The sequence below is a fragment of the Adiantum capillus-veneris genome, chromosome 11, assembly GCF_014529385.1.
Source record: "Adiantum capillus-veneris isolate H3 chromosome 11, ASM1452938v2, whole genome shotgun sequence".
NCBI lineage: Eukaryota > Viridiplantae > Streptophyta > Polypodiopsida > Polypodiales > Pteridaceae > Adiantum > Adiantum capillus-veneris.
Window position 1 is genome coordinate 145,245,898 of NC_140941.1, and position 17,400 is coordinate 145,263,297.

General features: G+C 48.4%; 1 protein-coding gene across 1 annotated transcript in view; it reads right to left on the reverse strand.

Moving 5' to 3' along the window:
• LOC147448161 (uncharacterized) overlaps positions 1–17,400 on the reverse strand; it is a 250,323-nt gene continuing 232,923 nt past the window's right edge. The window contains exon 18 of the mRNA XM_086524021.1: positions 1–789. Coding sequence (XP_086380147.1) covers positions 690–789 — 100 coding nt within the window. The 3' untranslated portion in view covers positions 1–689. The remainder of the gene's footprint in view (positions 790–17,400) is intronic.

Below are 17,400 nucleotides of genomic sequence, written 5' to 3' on the forward strand. Positions count from 1 at the left end.
CTGGACATGCTACACAATTAAGCGACACAAAAGTCCTCCATTGACATTTGAATTCATAACTCTTCCAAATACACACTAACTTGAATGTTGGAAGAGACTAGACGGCATGGGATCCTTGCGCAACAATACAATTACAAGTTTCATATAGTAGATACATGTTCCTACTTGCTTTTGTTTTTTCATCAACAAATAAGGAGGCGTTGTCCTGTCCTTCCATCTATGTGGTTAGATAGATATTCTAAAGTAACTTTTCCTTAGTTTGGGAAGACTTGGTAAGACGCTGGCTTTGGAGTGCATAGCAAGACACACATGCTTGGATATGGAACTAAGACTTCAAAATTGGAGGATCTTATCTCCATGTGTGAGAGAGAGAGAGAGAGAGAGAGCCACATATTGTAAAGAAGGCATACATGATACATGGCACATGTTCTCAAGTGAAGCATTGAAAGCTTTTGAGAACTGACCCATGTTTACTCTGACCCAAACCTTGAAGGGGTCTTCAACAACATGAGTTTCTTCCTGCATAATATCCGTAAGGAAGGCCACCCTCCTCAATGGGAGAATGATGCTCCTCTGCACAGGGCCTTTGTTCCCACAAAGAGTGCCTGTGTCAGAGAGCAACTGCGAGGAAGAGACACTTGGGTGGAAATTTGCAGGACCAAAAACAATTTGTGGCGTTGCTTCATAAATCACGTTCCTTGCTTTATGGCAAGAACTTGCAATGGCTCGCTTATCTCTGGAAAGATGTTCTTGAAAAGGAAACGCCACTTGATGCATACCAGCACCCACCTATCATAATCAAATAAGTTTGGAATTTTCACAGCAGATATAGTATAGAGAAGTTGCTGAATATGCTAGCTAACAGTGCCACTGTTAATCTGCCTAGATGCCCAAAAAATTCAACAATAGCACAACAGAATGTGTATAGTGTCGCGAGTGGGATGCTCAGCTGTCAGGAATGCAATTTTGTATATGAAGGTGAGGAGCGGTGACTTGTCTCCTAAGTCATTGAAATTAAGCAGGCTATCCCTGTTCCTACTTGTAGTCATGGTCCATGTATGTGTCTACTTTATTGACTCTCAGAGACAAAGATAGACTCAGAGTATTGAATTATCAACAGCAGCAACAACCTTTAGAGACCTTCTGAGACTTTTGTAAAAAATTCTTCAACACTGCATAAGTTATCTAAGTAGAAAATGCTTTCAGGGAATTATGCCCAAGACTCAATATGAGGGTTTAATGGTGTTTTTTCATGGCTGTCTTCAACAGCTAATTTGTGGAGATGAACATTTTGTTTCTATTCTCTTTCAAAAGTAAATTAAATCATTGTTAAGCACACCCAAACTTTTTTTCAATACGTATCTGACAGATGTACCAAGTTCTTTTGAACATATCCAAAGACTTTTTACTCCTCCAAGTTAAATAGTGAAGTGCAATTTTACGTATAATTTGCTAATTTTAGAAAAGTAAAATTTTTATTTTTTAGCTTTTCATGTAAATTGTGCTTTTGAAAATTTGTTTCATATCTTAAACGCATACATACGAAGTTTCATGAGGTTTTGATGTCATATATAAAAGTTACGTTTCATTTACTAGAATCTAGAATCCTGATTTTGGTGTCTTCAACAAGTTTTGTGGCACATTACAAATCTAGTGTTAACAGCAGGATGAGTCTTGGGAACTTTGCAGAGGGTTAGGAAGGGTTAAAGACAAGAAGACTCTTATCTAAGAGTCAAGATCGACTTCATTTTACCAAAGGTTGCAGCACGCTTGAAGCCCAGGAGATGGGATCACATTTAAATGAGACTTGAGTAGTGCCAGGGCATTAGGTGGCAATGACCTCTTTGATTGGAAAATTTCGTTTAAGTGTCCCACGGTATTTTGGATAGGAGGATTTTCATATCATGCCTCTTGAGGGTTGTGATGGTCTTTTTGGGAGGTCATGGCATCACAAGAACAAGGCTTGTATTTCCATGTGAAGCATAAGGGCAAGGACCTCATTTATGTAAACTGATAGGTGATTCAGCTCCCATTGTATTTGCTTCTACAGTTCACAACTTCATGTAAAGCCATCTTTTTGCTTGCTTGTCACAAAGGGATCAATCTAGGACTAGGTCTACAAGTCTAAACTTGAGGAAGAAATATGGAATTTGTTAAAGTCTACTCGGTTACGGAGAGAACTTCCTTCGAGAACTAGGGACCTCACCATTGATCTTGTTAGAGAGTTTACCATCTAGTAAACCCCCCCCTCCAGAGTTAGTGCAACACAACAAGAGGAGACTATGAGCTAGGTTAGTGAGCTTTTGGATGAGGGGCTCACTCAACCCAGTTCTTCACCTTTTTGTTCTCTATTGCTTCTTGTGTAAAGGAAAGTTGGTCACAGACATAGTAACAACAACCACTGTTTCTTACCGTCGTTTCTCATTGTTCCATTTTCAAAATGGGGTTCCTCTAATGTAACACACTTTAGGTCATTAGGAAACATTTCTACGCAATAATTCTTTTTCCATTCTTCTTTCCAGTAGCATTGATTTCCTTCTTCTTCTTCTTCCAATGTTTTCTAAGTGCGGCTTTTGGGTCACTCTATTACCATTGCTCTCTCCATAAAATTTATACCCACTATCTCTCTGCTCTATCTGTGTAGCACTTCAGATTGCCATTGATTAACCGAGTTTTCCCTCTCTTAGAAATCACCCCTTGCCATACAGGTTCATTTTACACCTTGTACTAACCACTAACCCTCTCCCTTCCTACCTCGAGGTGAGTGCAATGTCTTCAATGTGGAGCTAACAGATGAATATGCAATCACTTAGCCTCAGACAACATTAGATTAAACAGATTAAACATCTTAAATTTCTACATGTTGCCCTCTATGGCCTTGTGCATTGCTGTTTAAACTCTGGTCCCTTGTAGTTTCAGGAACTAGGACCTAACCACTAGCATCGCCCCTCTCTACACCATCTCGCCCTTGCCCACTAGCCCCTTGCTCCTCTCTCCTCTCCCTCGCCCCTACCTACTGTCTCTCGCCCCTATCTACTGGCCTCGTCCCTACCCGCTACCCCTGGCCCCTATCCACTGGCCTCACCCCTACCTACTGGCCTCGCCCCTACCTAGCTGATTTCGCCCCTATGTACTGCCCCTCGCCCCTACACACTAAACCCTCGCCCTTTCTCTATCTCCCATCGCCCCTACCCACTGCCCTCCCTACATCGCTACCACCAACCTGTCATGCCTTGCGCAACCCATCCTCCTCTCTGTCCGTGCCCCTATCTACCCAGTGATCTCCTTGCCCTCTCTCCCGCTGACCCCTCTCCTGTCTATTTTCAATTAAGGACCTCCAGGACCCCTGGTCGTACCCTCTCTCCTCTCAGCTATCGACAAGCTTAGGGCCAGCAAGTACTGCAATCCGGACACTCTACTCCCTTTCAGTGTTTCAGTCTGCACTGCATAGTGGCATATATCATTGCTCTCATAAATATCTACATGGGTATGTATGTATGCGTCTGTGGGATTGCGCTTGGAATGTAAACTCTTGTGGTAAGAAGAGTATACAACAGTATACAGCAGGAGAACAATATACAAGAAGACCAGTATACAGGATACAGCTTGCTGAGTGTACTTTTTTTGCATCCATTACTTAGCGGTTACTTAGATAATATGGCCAAGGTACTCGGAAAATACGACGGGAAGTTTTGCGCAAAAAGCCTCAGCGCAGGGAAAAAGAAAGTAGTTCTACAAAAGAAGTGGAATCTGATCACAACAGCCATGGTGCTATGGAGATGACTTCTAGTGAAGCCAGTGACGAGAGCTACAGAGTTCCCTCTCACATGGTGGATCCCGATTCAAGCTCAGGATCAGAATCAGGGCATTCTACCAGTCCAGAGGTGGACCCCAGAAACATAAGAAAGGGAGCACAACATGTGTTACGTCATGCAATCAGCAGACCTCCCAAGTCCAAAAGTCAAGCACCTTTCACATTTAACTTTCACCTGCAACTACCTCATCCTTCTCTAAAGTATATCTTTTCTCAGGACCAATTGCAAAAACTAGGTCTCTGACTGCATTAGCCAATGCCGAATTACCCACTGATGTGCCTGGAGATATGGTACACGAGCTTTTGAACCGTTTTCTCAAAGTGCGGGGCCACAACCTTACCCCTACCAGGATTGGTCACGCACTAGGCATGACCACCTTCCCATCTTTGAAACCAACCACACGCACATACTCCAAGCTTTCAAAGGATGCAACAGTTCAGGCGTATCAGGAGTTGCTGCACTCTGATCACCCAGACTTGAGAGGAATAAAGAGTTGTGGAATGTCTTTAAGTATTACTTTTTACTCAGAGATGCCAGAGAAACAAACAAAAGTTTGCCAACAATGTTTTCTCATTGTGAAGGACTCCACTATCTGATCCACACAATACCTTGTGGATTTCACAAGATTCTTTACACATCTTTGCAGTCTTGGGCTAAGAGGTTTCGAGCCTAGGTGCAATCGGTACAGTCTAGCTTTCAGTGCTTTGCAGCTCCTATGCTGGCTTGGGTTATTAGCATACATATAAGCCCGGTGGATGTGGATGCCCAAGACAATTCCCGATTCCCCGCCAGCAATGCCACATGCTCATAGTTCTTCACCAGCAGTGCCACTTGCTAACCCTCTTCCACCTGACACTGCTGCGGATTGTTCCACAATTTTGGACTCTATGTCACTTTTTTGACTATCGGAGGACAGACCGGGTGATGGTCCCGGCGGGCCATTGCTACCATTGAGCTTGGGACGGAGCGGTTGGTTGCTACTCACCAGCGCCACTCCGCTACATATGCAGCTATGGAGGGCTCTCTGCGTGTCGCAGAGAGCGTGATTGTAGATAGAGATGCTACTATTTTTGCTTTGTAACATACATTGCAAGAAAAGTTTAAAGTCATTGACAAGCTCTGATCTCAGATGCAAGGACTTCGGGAAGTGCTACTTCACAATGATATGGGATTTCAGGCTCCAGAGAGTAGGGGATATGGCTGGACAGGGCAGGGGATACACGTACAGGCTCCTGTTGGGTATGTACAGCTAGGTAGCTATGCCCATTTCATGGGACCCTCTACACACATTTCTATCTGATACGGCCAACCTCAGCACTCAAAGAAACCGATACAGACTCTGGCATGGCAGCACACTAAGCTCCAGCCCAGATCTCATAGGTACAGTGGGGGTGCCGAGGCTCAATTTTGCAGGGATGGTGCAGACGTGCTGTTTACAACTCAAGTTAATAGACACTAGACGACTGACCACCCAAAAGTAGATGATCCGTAAAACCCAAACAACTACGGATATATACAACCATATAGAGCCACCAATGGCTCACCAATATCTAATCTAGGTAAGACTATCTCAAAACTGTGGTTGTGGTGGTTTGGCCCCGCGACTGCTAGACCATCATCCGTATGCCTCCCACATGTCGGTGCTCAGCAAAAGCCCCTGGACTCAGCCCAACTGCAACTAACTGTCTGTCCAGTGCTTGCGACACTGTAGCCCTGCTACTACAGGTTGCCCGCCACAAAACCACTCACCGTCTTGATGAGAGTAAGACTATGCTGAAAAGAGACCCGAAAAGTCACTATATGTACAAAAGAAAACTGAGCAGAGCAATGCGGTCCTGTCAACCGAGAGAAAGAGTCGTCGCCACTGCTGCACCTGAAGTATCCGCCTCTAGGGAAGGAGCCATCAAATCTATAGTGGGAGGCTGCTGCCGATGAGCTCTGCTGCTCTGGCCGAACTGGCTCCCAATGACTGCAACTGGCAATACTTAAGCAAAAAGTATCTCTGAGTACAAAATAATACTTAAGTTCTTGCCAAAGTTAATTGTGGCATGTTGTGGGAAGAAGGCCTTTGCTCGCTGCTGCTGCCCACACCCCCCCCCTCGCCATTGTTGCCCCCTCCCCGGCCCTCGCGTAGCCCCTCCGCCCTCACCTCCTGCGCGCAGCCCCCCAGCCCGCCCCCTGTGTGCTCTACCCTGCCCGCGGCCTGCTGCCCAACCCCGCCCGCTGCCCGCCTGTCCCCCGCCGCGTTGCCCTGCCCGCTTGCCTACCCACTGTCCCGTCTGCCTGCACACTGCCTTTAGCTCGTCGTCTCTCCATTCCTGCTTGTTGGGCCTCGCCAGCGCCCTCGACGTGCTCGGTCTAGCAGGAGTTTCCCCGTTCGTCGACGCTTCTCCGCCTTTTCTTCAAAGCAGCAAACATAGATGGAGGCTCAAGCTCCGCCACAGAGGGACTCCAATGAAGTCCCCTCGCTCAACCCCGCTGAGCCCACCATTCGACTTGCTCTCTCACCGATAGAGGAAGCGAGCCTAGCCGTAGAGGTGAAACGCCTGCAGATGACGGAAGTCGACTTCCGTCATCTGCAAGATTCTCGGCACCAGACCCAACAGAAGAGAGCTGCGTGATCTTGTCCAGGCCCGCCTTCTCGCAGAGGTGGGCAAGATCTTGGACGTTCAGTTCCTCGGACGCGGCTACTATCAGATAGAGTTTGAGACCTCCGAGATTGCGTCCAAGGTCATCGCAATGAGCCCCTTGACCATCCGAGCAGTTCGAGCCCACTTTCGACAGTGGAGACATGGTTTTGACCCAGCTTCAGATGTTCTGGTAGAGGAGGCAGACCTTCCCATCTCCGTCTCCTTTCTTGGTTTGAGGAGGAAGTACCTACCACTTTTGTCTAGGATAGGCTCAGAGATTGAGACTGTCCTGGAGACACCTCGCACGGCAGCCTCAGTAGCTGCCAAGGCGGCTGGCATTCTCTCAGTACGTGTTCTGGTTAGGGACACCCACACTCTCTCGAAGGTCATCCTACTTCCTCGGGTGAGTGGGGGTTGGTTCCGACATAGCATGGAGTATTCGGGCCTCCCGAATCAATGTTTCATTTGTCGACAGATGGGCCATCTTGCGAAGGTTTGTCCACAGAGGAAACCCCGACCTACACCACAAGCCCAACCACAACCCTCAAGGGCTGGCCAGCAGCAGCAGACAGATTCACAGAGTACGCAAGTTGAGCCACCCTCCGAGCCTGGGGCTCAAGCGGAGGAGGGATGGCAGCAGATTCGTGGTCGACGGGCAAGGGCCACCGCGCCAGTCTGACACTCAGAGTGGTCCTCAGGCTCCTGCCCAGTAGCAGTGGGTTCCCATGGGGAACTGATTCGACCCTCTTCAGCAAGACGAGGTCCCTGCTCCAGCCCCCACCTCAGCCTCACCCTCGACAGCCCCTCCTCCCAGTGTTGCCCACATGGTGCCCTTGTCTATAGCTTGGAATGGTCAACACATGGTGGTCTTATTTGATTCTGGTCCCCCCCCCCCGCCCGCCCCCTCCCCCTCCTCCTTCTCCCTCTGCCTTTCCATCTCGCCCTCCTACCTTTGCCGATCCCCCTCGCCCCCCCTCTCCCCCTGCTCCCTCACCTCCTCCCGCTCCAGCCCTGCAGTCGTCCCAGGGGGCAAGGTCTTCCTTGGCTGCTAAGAGATCTCTTGGCAGCGCCTTTGCCACGAGTCGCTTGGCGAGAGAGGGACAGCCTTTCTTGCGACCCCCTTTCCTGGTGCAGACATCTCCCTTTGCAGCAGTTCCTCGTTGTCTGACGAGCTTCGACATTCATCGTCGTTGGGATTTCTTTGCCTACGATTTTACACCATTTCTCGGCGACTCCTCACCAGACCTTGAGGCAGCCTGCTTCAGCGTTACTGTACTGTTGCAGCTAGGGAGATGGAGGCCTTGGACTCGGTGGTTGGCTTCTCTTTTTCCCTATGCGGCAGGGACCAGGCTGAGTGGACTAGAAACTCACTGTTAGAGTGGCTGTAGACACAGACCCTAGAGTTCTCTCCTCACATGGGAGACCTAGGGGTTACATGCTTGCTTAGGACTATTTGGCCATTGGCCAAGTTTGTTGTGACACCTCCAGACGCAGCAGGATGTAGACACATTGTGGTTCACTTTTTTGCTGACATGCGGAGCCTGCCATGCTATGTACACATACATGAGGACTCCTGGACAGAGGAGGTTGCTTTACGCATAGCTCGGTCTACTTGGGCTTGGGCTAGACACTCTTTGTAGTCACGCCTATCTCGAGGACGCTCGGATGCGGATTACTCCCCATCCAAGCCTGCCTCGAAGATAGCACGGTTAGCTGCTGCGGGAGCATCAGTTCTCTCTCGCTCCCCATGAGGATCGTCTCATGGAACGTACAGGGATTAGGTGGGCCCCAGTTTCACCGTCAGAGGGGCCGAGTGCGTCAGGAGCTTCAACGATGCCTTGTGGGAGGAGAGATTAACCTTCTTATGCTACAGGAGCATCATCTGTGTGAGAGGCGCATTAGACGTTGTGGTCAGCTTTTGCGTGGACGCTATGAGACTTTTTGGTCAGCTGCATTTGGAGCTGGAGGCATCCAGGGCGGGGTATGTATAACTATTGCGGATTCTTTGCAACAGGCCATTGTGGGCGGAGGGATTATTGTGCCAGGCAGGGCTTAGTGGATCACTATGCAGGTTCAGGGTTGTCTCGTGGGCTTCCTGAACATCTATGCGCCCAATGTGGCGAGTGCACGTGCGGAGTTTTGGTCTCAGATTGTTGAGTCTCTGCCGCAGGCAGAGCAATGGTACATAGGGGGTGACTTCAACATGCTAGAGGAACCCTTTGACACGATTGGTGGTAGCCATACTACTGTGCATGGAGTTGAGCTGGCAGCTTGGGAGAGGTTTTGTATGACAGCGGGTTTCAGATGTGTGGCAGCATTCTAGCTTTGTGAGGCCCCCAGACAGCCTGGCCTTCTCTCGTTCGGACTGCAGAGTGGGAGGCGTGAATCTATCTCGGATAGATCGCTTCTACACTAGTGACCACTTCTGTGACTTGGGTGGGACAGTTGGCATTCTGGCAGGGACTTCCTTTTCGGACCATGCACCAATGATCCTTACAATGACTGACAGGCAGAGGAGGGGGAGCACGATGCTACGCATCCCAAAGAGGGTCTTGCTCGACTCAGCGCTTAGAGAGCGAGTGGAGGCTCTTTGGACAGAGAGCTTAGACATGCAGGATTCTCCTGCTGACAGAGTGGCCTTAGGACTTGCTCAGCTTAGTCGACTCTTTCTTCAAGAGTCTTTGGCTCGCCTAGCAGTGGATCCCGTCATACGCATGCCGAGGTCAGCCAGTTGAGGAGGCCCGACGGGGTCAGCTTCTTTAGAGCCAGAGGACATGCGTGCAGTTGCCACCAACCTCTACCGTGATCTACTGTCTCCTGAGCCTCAGTCAGAGCGTCAGGATGCATGCAAAGAGCAGGTGTGGCTACACCACAGATGCCTTGTCTTGTGATTGAGGAGATGCGCCAGAGGCTTGAGTTGCCTCTTCAGCTAGAGGAGCTACACACGGCTCTTAGAGCACTCCCCCGTGGTAGCTGTCCAGGTGAGGATGGCTTGACTCCCAGCTTTTTCTTGGAGTACTCGGACTTGCTTGGCTCAGATCTCTGTAGTGCTTTTCAGTTTATCCTGCACACAAAAGAGATGCCTGACAACATGAGTGAGGGCCTGATTTACCTCATTCCCAAGGAGGGTGGCTCCTTGGATGAGATTCGACAGTGGCGCCCCATCACCATTCTCAACTCAGCCTACAAAATTCTTGCCAAGGCTCTGAGTTTGAGGATTTAACCACTTCTAGAGAGCATTATACATGGGACACAGACAGGTTTTGTCGAGGAGCGTAGTATCCTTGACAACATCTTACTTTTTGGGAGGCTTCTGCCCTTGCGCGGCTCTGTGGCAAGGATTTGGTGATTCTTCTTCTTGATTTTGAGAAGGCTTACGACAGAGTTGACTAGGACTTTTTGGAGGGCACTCTACGCAGGATGGGCTTGTCAGATGCTTGGATCAGAGGGGTGTCAGCTTTGTACAGACGGGGGCACACAATCAGGTACTTTTGTCAGGAGGTAGAGGTGATCGTTTCATGCTCACACGTTCGGTCAAACAAGGCTGCCCTCTTGCCCCCTTCCTCTTTTTGTTCTATGCTAAGGCGATGAGCAGGTTTTAGGTTTCATAGCACGGTGGTTTACGTGGCTTAGCGCTCCCTATTCTGGGAGATGAGCTAGTGGACGTTGAGTTTGCAGACGACTCAGCCTTGTGCTTGGATGGTCAGGAGGCCAACCTTCATAGGTGTGAGCAGGCTCTTGAGACTTTTTGTTGTGCATTAGGCACACTGCTCAATTGGAGAAAGACAATGGCTTTCTCGGTTGGTAGTGCTCCTACGCCTGATTGGATGCCAGGTGAGGGTTTTAGGTGGATTCCCCCAGAGACTGCAGTTTGGTACTTGGGCTGTCAGGTTGGTTTGGACTTGTCTCCCGAGCAGCACATTGCTCCCCTCCTCCTGTCTATCAGGAGGAAGTTGTTACATTGGAGCTCCGCACGACTTTCTCTGGCAGGCATAGTTGTAGTGGCCAGCTAGGTGTTGTTGGCTACTATGTGTTACATCACTTCCTGTTGGATCTTTTGGAGTTCTTGTATCAGCCAGGTAGAGAGGTTGATCAGGAACTTCCTTTGGTCAGGGTGTCCGGGCCAAGTGGCATGACAACTTGGCCGGGACACAGGCTCTTGAGACTTTTTGTTGTGCATCAGGCGCACTAATCAACTGGAGAAAGATAGTGGCTTTCTTGGTTGGTAGTGCTCCTACGCCTGATTGGATGCCAGGTGAGGGTTTCAGATGGATTCCCCCAGGGACTGCAGTTCGGTACTTGGGCTGTCAGGTTGGTTTGGACTTGTCTCCCGAGCAGCAGATTGCTCCCCTCCTCTTGTCTATCAGGAGGAAGTTGTTACATTGGAGCTCCGCACGACTTTCTGTGGCAGACATAGTTGTAGTGGCCAACTAGGTGTTGTTGGCTACTATATGTTACATCACTTCCTGTTGGATCTTTTCGAGTTCTTGTATCGGCCAGGTAGAGAGGCTGATCAGGAACTTCCTTTGGTCAGGGCGTCCGGGCCAAGTGGCATGGCAACTTGGCCAAGGCCAACCTTCATAGGTATGAGCAGGCTCTTGAGACCTTTTGTTGTGCATCAGGCGCACTGATCAACTGGAGAAAGACAGTGGCTTTCTCGGTTGATAGTGCTCCTACGCTTGATTGGATTCTAGGTGAGGGTTTCAAGTGGATTCCCCCAGGGATTGCAGTTTAATACTTGGGATGTCAGGTTGGTTTGGACTTGTCTCCCGAGCAGCAGATTGCTCCCCTCCTCCTGTCTATCAGGAGGAAGTTGTTACATTGGAGCTCCGCACGACTTTCTCTGGCAGGCATAGTTGTAGTGGCCAACTAGGTGTTACATCACTTCCTGTTGGATCTTTTCGAGTTCTTGTATCAGCCAAGTAGAGAGGCTGATCAAGAACTTCCTTTGGTCAGGGCGTGACACTCAGATAGCCCGGGCCAAGTGGCATGGCAGGTCATCACTCTTCCTTGTTCTCAGGGACGATTGGGAATCATAGACCCAGCACAGCAGAGTAGAGCCCTTCTTGGGAAGTTTATCCTCAGAGGACTTCTTCCAAGAGAGGAGCCGTGAAGGAGTTCTTGCTTCAACGGCTTGGTGCTACCCTATGCCTCAGGCTAGAGGCCCCTGGTGACCCTCGACTAGATGGATTTTCACAAAGATGCGAAGAGTTGGCTTGAGCAGGAGACTTGAGGACCGCTTCGCTGTGAGTCTGCTCCGATCTTGGGAGCAACTACGGAGAGGCCTGGAGTAGCGTTAGCCTACTTGCAGGGAGGAGCACCTGAGATAGCCCCTTGTTTGGAACCCCATGGTTAGCACTCAGAGAGGCCACTTGGTTGGTAGTCGGCCTCATGTTTCCTGGGGTCCCATGGCAGAGGGTCCAACACGCTCTTTAGGTGACTGGCTACAGTTTTCAGGCTTGTGAGAGGAGCTTCAGAGCATTTAACCACAGGGCATGAGAGGGGTGCAGAGCATGTGTCAGGACATCTTAGAGGCAGTACCAGCTGAGTGGCTACAGTTTTCACGCTTGTCAGAGGAGCTTTAGAGCATTTAACTACAAGGCATGAGAGCGGTGCAGAGCATGTGTCAAGACATCTTGGAGGCAGTACCAGCTGAGTGGCTCACACCTCTCGAGTCAGCAGCGCCCAGATGGATGGGAGCCTTCATGAGATTGGAGGTTCTCATCTCAGTTGGGCTTTCTCAGAGACTATACCCCCCCTTGTTTTTCGAGCTACAGAGTGAGGGACGCTTACACTGAGCTGCAGTAGAGGCCCCACAGATGGTAGAGTGCTGTTTTCAGAGGATCCGAGTGGTGGGAATTTGTGGGAGGACTTGTGTCATAGATCCCGACCCAGCAGCTCTTGAGACTGGCCACTGGAGACTGTGGGCTTGGGAGAGCTGTCCACTGGCACGAGTACAGTGGGATCCTGGAGAGTGGCTTTGGAGGGACCCTTTCTCCTCAACAGACCATTCAGGTGTCCCTTTCTTTCAGTACACTGTTCGACTAGGACGTCACATACTGGCAGCGCAAACTGAGGCTCGTCCTGCTGCAGCACCTCATTGGCAAGAGGAGGGTCTCACAATTGAGTTCTTGGCAGCTTTTTGGGAGAGGTTGTGGGACTCCAGAAAGCCGAGGCGAGTCACTTTGTTCGAGTGGCTGGTTGCACACCGAGCTACTGTCACAAACGGGAGCGCATAACAATATAAAATCCATTCGGATAAATAGGATTTATCACTTATTACTGAAGCCAGAGGATATAGAGAGAAATAGATAGAGAGAGAGATAGAGAGTGAGAAGATTGACACAGTACCGGGGACCAAAAGATGGGCTGGTCCCCCCCGTAATAGTATCTTTATTACTGAGGAGAAGTCTATACAAGCACTTGAACCGAACGTATTACCACGTTCGTTCTAGAATAAGACTTGATGGTTCCCGGAAGCCTCGCCTTCCTATTCCTAGGGCAAAGCCCTATTCCAAGGAACTTCCGTTCCTTATTCCAAATCCTTGAGAATCAAGGTTCTCGCCTCTGGATCTCACCTTCCAGACTCAGGGCATGGCATCCCTGCAACTCTCTTTTCCAACTCTGTTTCAAGAGTCCTCTTCCTGCAAAACAACTCTGCTTTCCCGGACACGAAGTCCGTACTTGGGAATCCCAACTTCCGGATCACAACTTGAGAGACTACCTCTCTCCGATCCGTGAATCTACTTCCCAAACTCGGGTACGAAACCCTTGGGCTGATTTGGCTCTAGTTCCTCAGAGCGCTTTTCTCCTGCAGAGGCTCATGCCTTCCTCTGCTCCTACTCCTCACGAAGAGGAAGTACACCTGCAATTAAATACTCAGAGATCATAACATGAAAATCGTTACCTTCAAAGTCTCGACGCTCGAAACGCAACTCGGTTCTCGAAAAGCAATTCCTCGGAAGAGATCTCTACATAGAAAATCCTCTCTTCCAATCTTACACACAAAAGAGGTGTGTTCTCGGGTTCCTTCATCAGCCCCGTCTACGACGTTTATAGGTAGAGAAAAACAGCAGCTTGTCGCGATGGAAACACGCTCCGTAGGCACTTCTTCGCGAGGGAACTCGCGCACTGGATCTTGGCGACATCGGGTACACTTGGGGCAGCCATGGGTATCACCGGCAAACGTCTTCTTTACGGGTGAACTCTGCAGCAGCATCTCCTTCTTGCAAAAATTGATCCTCCCCTCTGAGTGAGAGCATATGATGCTTTTATAGCTCTTGGGCCACGGGCACAATAGCTATTCGCGTAGAGATCGCGGTCGTTTTTTTTTTTTTTTGGGTTGTTTTTTGTATTTTTGTTGCGCTGTTTTGCCAGAAAAAGAGAGAGAGAAAATGCTGCTTGATCTGTCGCCTTATTTATCAGATGGATGCCCACTTATCAAGTGGGCGGCCGGCGTATTTTAAAAATAGTATGAATCTGCCCAAAAACTTAATAAAACCTTATAAGTTAAAAACAAGCTTTCACAGCACTTCCCAGGCGTCCCTAGATGCAATCACATGCACAGTTGCAATGCAGACATAGACTTCCCGGACTTCCTTGCGGGAAAGCATCTGCTTTCCCGAAAAGCAATCCCGCTTTCTCAAAAAATCTGTTTTTTCCTCAAAGTTTCCTCTTAACCCATCTTCATTCAAGTGCTTGCTTTTCCTTGTGCACAATTCTAACACGGCTCGGAATTTCCTCTCAACTATGGATATCCCCTTTCTGATGCACCCGTCACCCACCTTGTGACGCATCAGGAATACCCATCACCTAGTCCTTTCCTACCGAACTTACGGTATAATCTCCTTCGCGATGCTCTATGTCACCCATCCTATGACGCATCAGAGATGTCCATTCCTGGATAGTCGGATACTTCTTCCCGATGCTCCCTGTCACCCATCCGATGTGACGCATCAGAAGTACCCGTTCCTAGTGGCCTTACAGATATTCCCGTTCACAGTGCTCCCGTCATTACTCTGAATGACGCACTTGGAATACTCTGTACTCGGATGTCTCCAGTGAGAAAAACCCCCTCACTTAAAATTCCAGTAATTCATTTAGAATTATTTTTCCTTGGTGTAACCAAGCGAGAAAACCCTCTCACTTATAAATCCAATAATTCATTTAGAATTATTTTTCTGTCAGATAAAGCCAATTTAGCAACATCCCTCTCACTTATAAACAGTTGTCCTCAACTGTAGAGGTCCAACTGAACTGCCGGGGAGAAACCGGAAAGATTCCAAATCTTGCTCAATGGAGAGTTGAGCTAGTCCTTTCTCAAAAGAGAACTTAAAAATTAAATTAAACAAAAATTCAATAATTCAATACTTACCTTACCGGTTTATTTCGTTCCTCTAGTACCTCGAGGATATCCTTCACCATTCATCAAACTAACGAGCCATGTAAGAACTCATCATTCACGTCTTTCCGAGAATCTGTTAACTCAATTCCACCTTCTCAATCCCGAGAAGAATAATCCTCCTAGAAAACAATCTAGGTCTTTGCCCTTGCGCATAACCTTGTGCTATTAGTCCTAAGGATATTAAACCTCTTGTGTCCTCTCGCATAGGGCATGTCGAGAGCATTAAGCTCATGTGAATCTTCCTATGGCAGACAAAGTGTGCCATCTTACCAAAGTAAGTTCTTATTCCGGAGCCTTTGCTTTGGGTAGGCCAATTGTTCTGATCCAAAGTTTACTTATCCGAGACTCTGTTAACTTGATTCCGTCTTCTCAAATTTGAGAAGAATAATTATCCTAGAAATCAATCTAGGTATCTATCCTTGCGCATAATCCTGCTCTGTTAGTCCAGAGGGTATTAAACCTCTTGTGTCCTCCCACATAGGGAATGCCCAAGTCATAGAGCATCAAGCTCGATGTCTTTCTTTCACAAACAAAGTTTGCGATCACCTTAAAGAAGGTTCTTGTTTCGGGCCGTCGCTCAACGTAGGCGGACGGTTCCAATCCGAAGATTCTTTGTGCCGGCGGCACTTCCTTCCAATCTTTTCCTCCTGCGAGTTCTTACCACCAGCAGTGTTTTCCCGACGCCCATTAGCGTCTCTTCCTTACAAAATCATAAAAAATGATTCACCGTGCGAGCATCAATGACGACTTGCAAAATCCCAGGCAGATAGGATTCTAGCCATAGCATTTTCTTAACGTACGTTCAAACCTGGTTCACAATAGAGCGAACCCTCTTTGATTCTCAGGGATGTTCTCCCATATGTAATTCTTACCATTTTGAAACAGTTGGCGAACTATATTCTTACGAACATAATAGTTCCTATTTATTTCAGCAGCATGTAAATGCTACTTGACCTGCTCATGGAGAAACATATATCGCAACCAAAAGCTGCTACAGTAATGGTAAAGGCACATAGCGTACTCAATGATCAACGACCATCAAAAAACCTCTTCTTCGTAGAGAAACTCAAATTCCTTCTACCAAACACATCTCAAATAGAGATGTGTTCGGAATATCCTTGCGCGCAAAAAGGTGCTCAAGAGAGTACAACAAACTCTCGTCCAGTTCCTTGGCATAGGTCTGCATCTTCGTGTGTTATCCATGTACCCAAAGGTATACATAAGTTTCAGTGAGCCTGGGAAATTACCTTCCCTTCGTAAGATCCTTAGAGTGAAGACGCTCAACCTGACGATCCCTTGGCTCAATCTTAGAGCAAAACCCGCTCATCAAATAAACTAAGATTTTAATCCTTGGATTCCTCGATCACAGGCTGTAGTCGTCGCTTGTTCCTTCCCTCGTAAAGAGAGTATTCCTTCACTTGTGTGAAGAGCACTACCATATCTTCCCTTACCGGGTAGGGGGTGTGGGCTTAAAGAGTACTCAAGCTCCATGAAAGCTTTTCTTTGCTTGAAAGCTCAGAATGGTTCCTTCATAATTTCCTACCGCAATAGCAAGTAATTTGTTGGAGAACTACCGGATACCAGATCAATCATGAACCTTCCAGATGGTTAAGCAAAGCAGTTCATTGTATAAAACAATGTTCTGACTCAACCTTACTCTCATAAACACTCGAGAGTGATTGTCCTGGTTAGACACACGCATATCTCGTCCATAAAAGCAATACGCAGTTGATGAGTTCCTCAAAGATTTAACTTTGATCAAAGACCTGCCCTCTCACTTAAAGTTTGAGGGTGGGAAGACTGACCACCACAAAATCCAAGCTAGAGGTGAAGTCTTGTACCTTCAGAGGCACCTTGTCTACTATGCTCGCTAGATAGACTGTCCTCTGGTCGGCCAATGTAACAGTGAATGGAGCAAGGAGGGTAGGCTGCAGACCTAAAGCCAACATAGTGAACTCTGGCATCAGATTGATCCCAGATCCACCATCCACTATGACGCCGGAGAATTGATGCCCAAGAATAGATACAGTGAGACGAGGACTTTTGTAATCGGTGAGGGGAGTGGCTGGACAGGAAATCATGTAGCACTCTGAGGGCTGTACGGGGAGGTGCCCGCCACTAGGCCCTGCACCTTGGTACAGAGACTAAATGACTGAGAGGGTGTCACTTCTGAGGGTTGCATCGAGCCGGAGCATATCGTAAAGGGACACTTGCTGAAAGGTGTTCTTCAAGATTGCTTCTGCTACGGACTTAGCTCCTTCAATCTGGGCTTCCTCTGGAACTTTGACCCGTTCCAAGTCAGCCACTGCTTCTACGAAGGCTCCATCAATGTAAGATAGCATAGAGACTAGCCTGCTCTTAGCACCAATGAAGGGCTCGTCAGTTGGGTAAGGTGTGGAAGTGGAGATGGACAAGATGGACCTGTTGGCAAGCTTAGAACAAGAGCTGCTCTTTGTGCCCGAGTGAGGATGCCAGCGGGGTGACTCCCCCACTTGTTTTGACCTAACCGCATGAGTAGCAGGTGATGGTTGAGGGATGGTGCTCAATGCGA